We start from the raw sequence: 1279 nt of genomic DNA, 5'->3' as shown, positions 1-1279 counted from the left end.
GGTACAAATGGAGCATGAAGGAGAATTCACCTGCCACGCTCAGCACCCCCTGGGCTCCCAGAGCATCTCTCTGAGCCTCTCTGTGCACTGTGAGTTTGAGGCACCTGGAGCCAGAACCCCAAGGTTGGAAAGAGGGGAGGAACCCCCGCTGAGCCCTGTCCTCCCTCCACAGACCCCCCACAGCTGCTGGGCCCCTCCTGCTCCTGGGAGGCCCAGGGGCTGCACTGCAGCTGCTGTTCCCGTGCCCAGCCAGCCCCCTCTCTGAGCTGGTGGCTCAGGGAGGGGCTGCAGGAGGGGACCGGCAGCCAGGGCTCCTTCACGGCCACGAACAGCTCAGATGGGCCCTGGGCCAACAGCTCCCTGAGCCTCCATGGGGGGCTCAACTCCAGCCTCTGGCTCAGCTGCGAGGCCCGGAATGCCTATGGGGCCCAGAGTAGCACCGTCCTGCTACTGCCAGGTCAGGGGGCTGCCTGGCTGCTGAGGTTCCATTGTGGGGCAGAACCTGGGTTGGGCACAGGCTGGGGTCCTGTGGCCTCTGGATGTAGACAGAATACAATGGATGATCCTGACCTGGGCCAATGTGGCAGGATTGCTAGGCAACACAGTGGTTGCAATGGCAGTGGGAAGCCTGGATGCCCAGTGGGAATGGGCTCCTGTGGAGGGCAATGCTCATCTGACCCTCCCTCCTGCAGACAGGAAGGGACCCCTCTCAGCAGCATTCTTTAATGGAGTGGTTCTGGGAATCGCCATCATGACTGTCTTCCTCTTCCTCACCCTGGTCATGTAAGTGAGGGGGAGCAATGGGGTGTAGGGTGTAGGCCCAGGAAAAGGGAAGGTTCAACCATGCCCACCAATGTGGGATGCATTTCCTCAGTGTGAAGATTCTATGGAAGAAGCATACTCAGGCAGAGAACCGAAGGCCCAGGCTTTCACGAAGCAGCACAATCTTGGATTACATCAACGTGGTCCCTAAGGTGGGTCCCCTGGTGAATGGCCAGTCCGTGCAGCCACTCTCTCTCTTCTCCACCATCTTGGAGATGTCAAGGCAGAACAAACACCAAGTACACTACTGGGTTCAAATCCAGCTGCCACCTAGTAGGAGTGAGAGCCCTCAGCCAAGTCACTCCCGTCCTCTGAATCTTCATTTTTTCCTGTTTCCCTGAGAATTGGTTTGAGTGTTAGAATGGTGCACTTTCTCAATCTTTAGCCACTGTTCCATTATCACAGTCACTATTGATGGTACTAATTACAATTAACTGTTTAATAATTTTTTTTTTTT

At 56.2% G+C, this 1279-nt stretch overlaps 1 protein-coding gene across 1 annotated transcript in view; it reads left to right on the top strand.

The window, feature by feature from the left end:
- The window catches only part of LOC100961193 (sialic acid-binding Ig-like lectin 10), a 28464-nt gene that overhangs the window by 24203 nt on the left and 2982 nt on the right, over window positions 1-1279 (top strand). The window contains exons 7-10 of the mRNA XM_023508905.1: window positions 8-89; window positions 173-457; window positions 693-783; window positions 875-974. Of these exons, the coding sequence (XP_023364673.1) occupies window positions 8-89; window positions 173-457; window positions 693-783; window positions 875-974 (558 nt within the window). The remainder of the gene's footprint in view (window positions 1-7; window positions 90-172; window positions 458-692; window positions 784-874; window positions 975-1279) is intronic.

Source organism: Otolemur garnettii, unplaced genomic scaffold (genome assembly GCF_000181295.1).
Source record: "Otolemur garnettii isolate 467f Iridium unplaced genomic scaffold, OtoGar3 scaffold00288, whole genome shotgun sequence".
Classification (NCBI taxonomy): domain Eukaryota; kingdom Metazoa; phylum Chordata; class Mammalia; order Primates; family Galagidae; genus Otolemur; species Otolemur garnettii.
The sequence above is the reverse complement of the archived record's forward strand: the minus strand, read 5'-3'. Positions and strand labels throughout refer to the sequence as shown.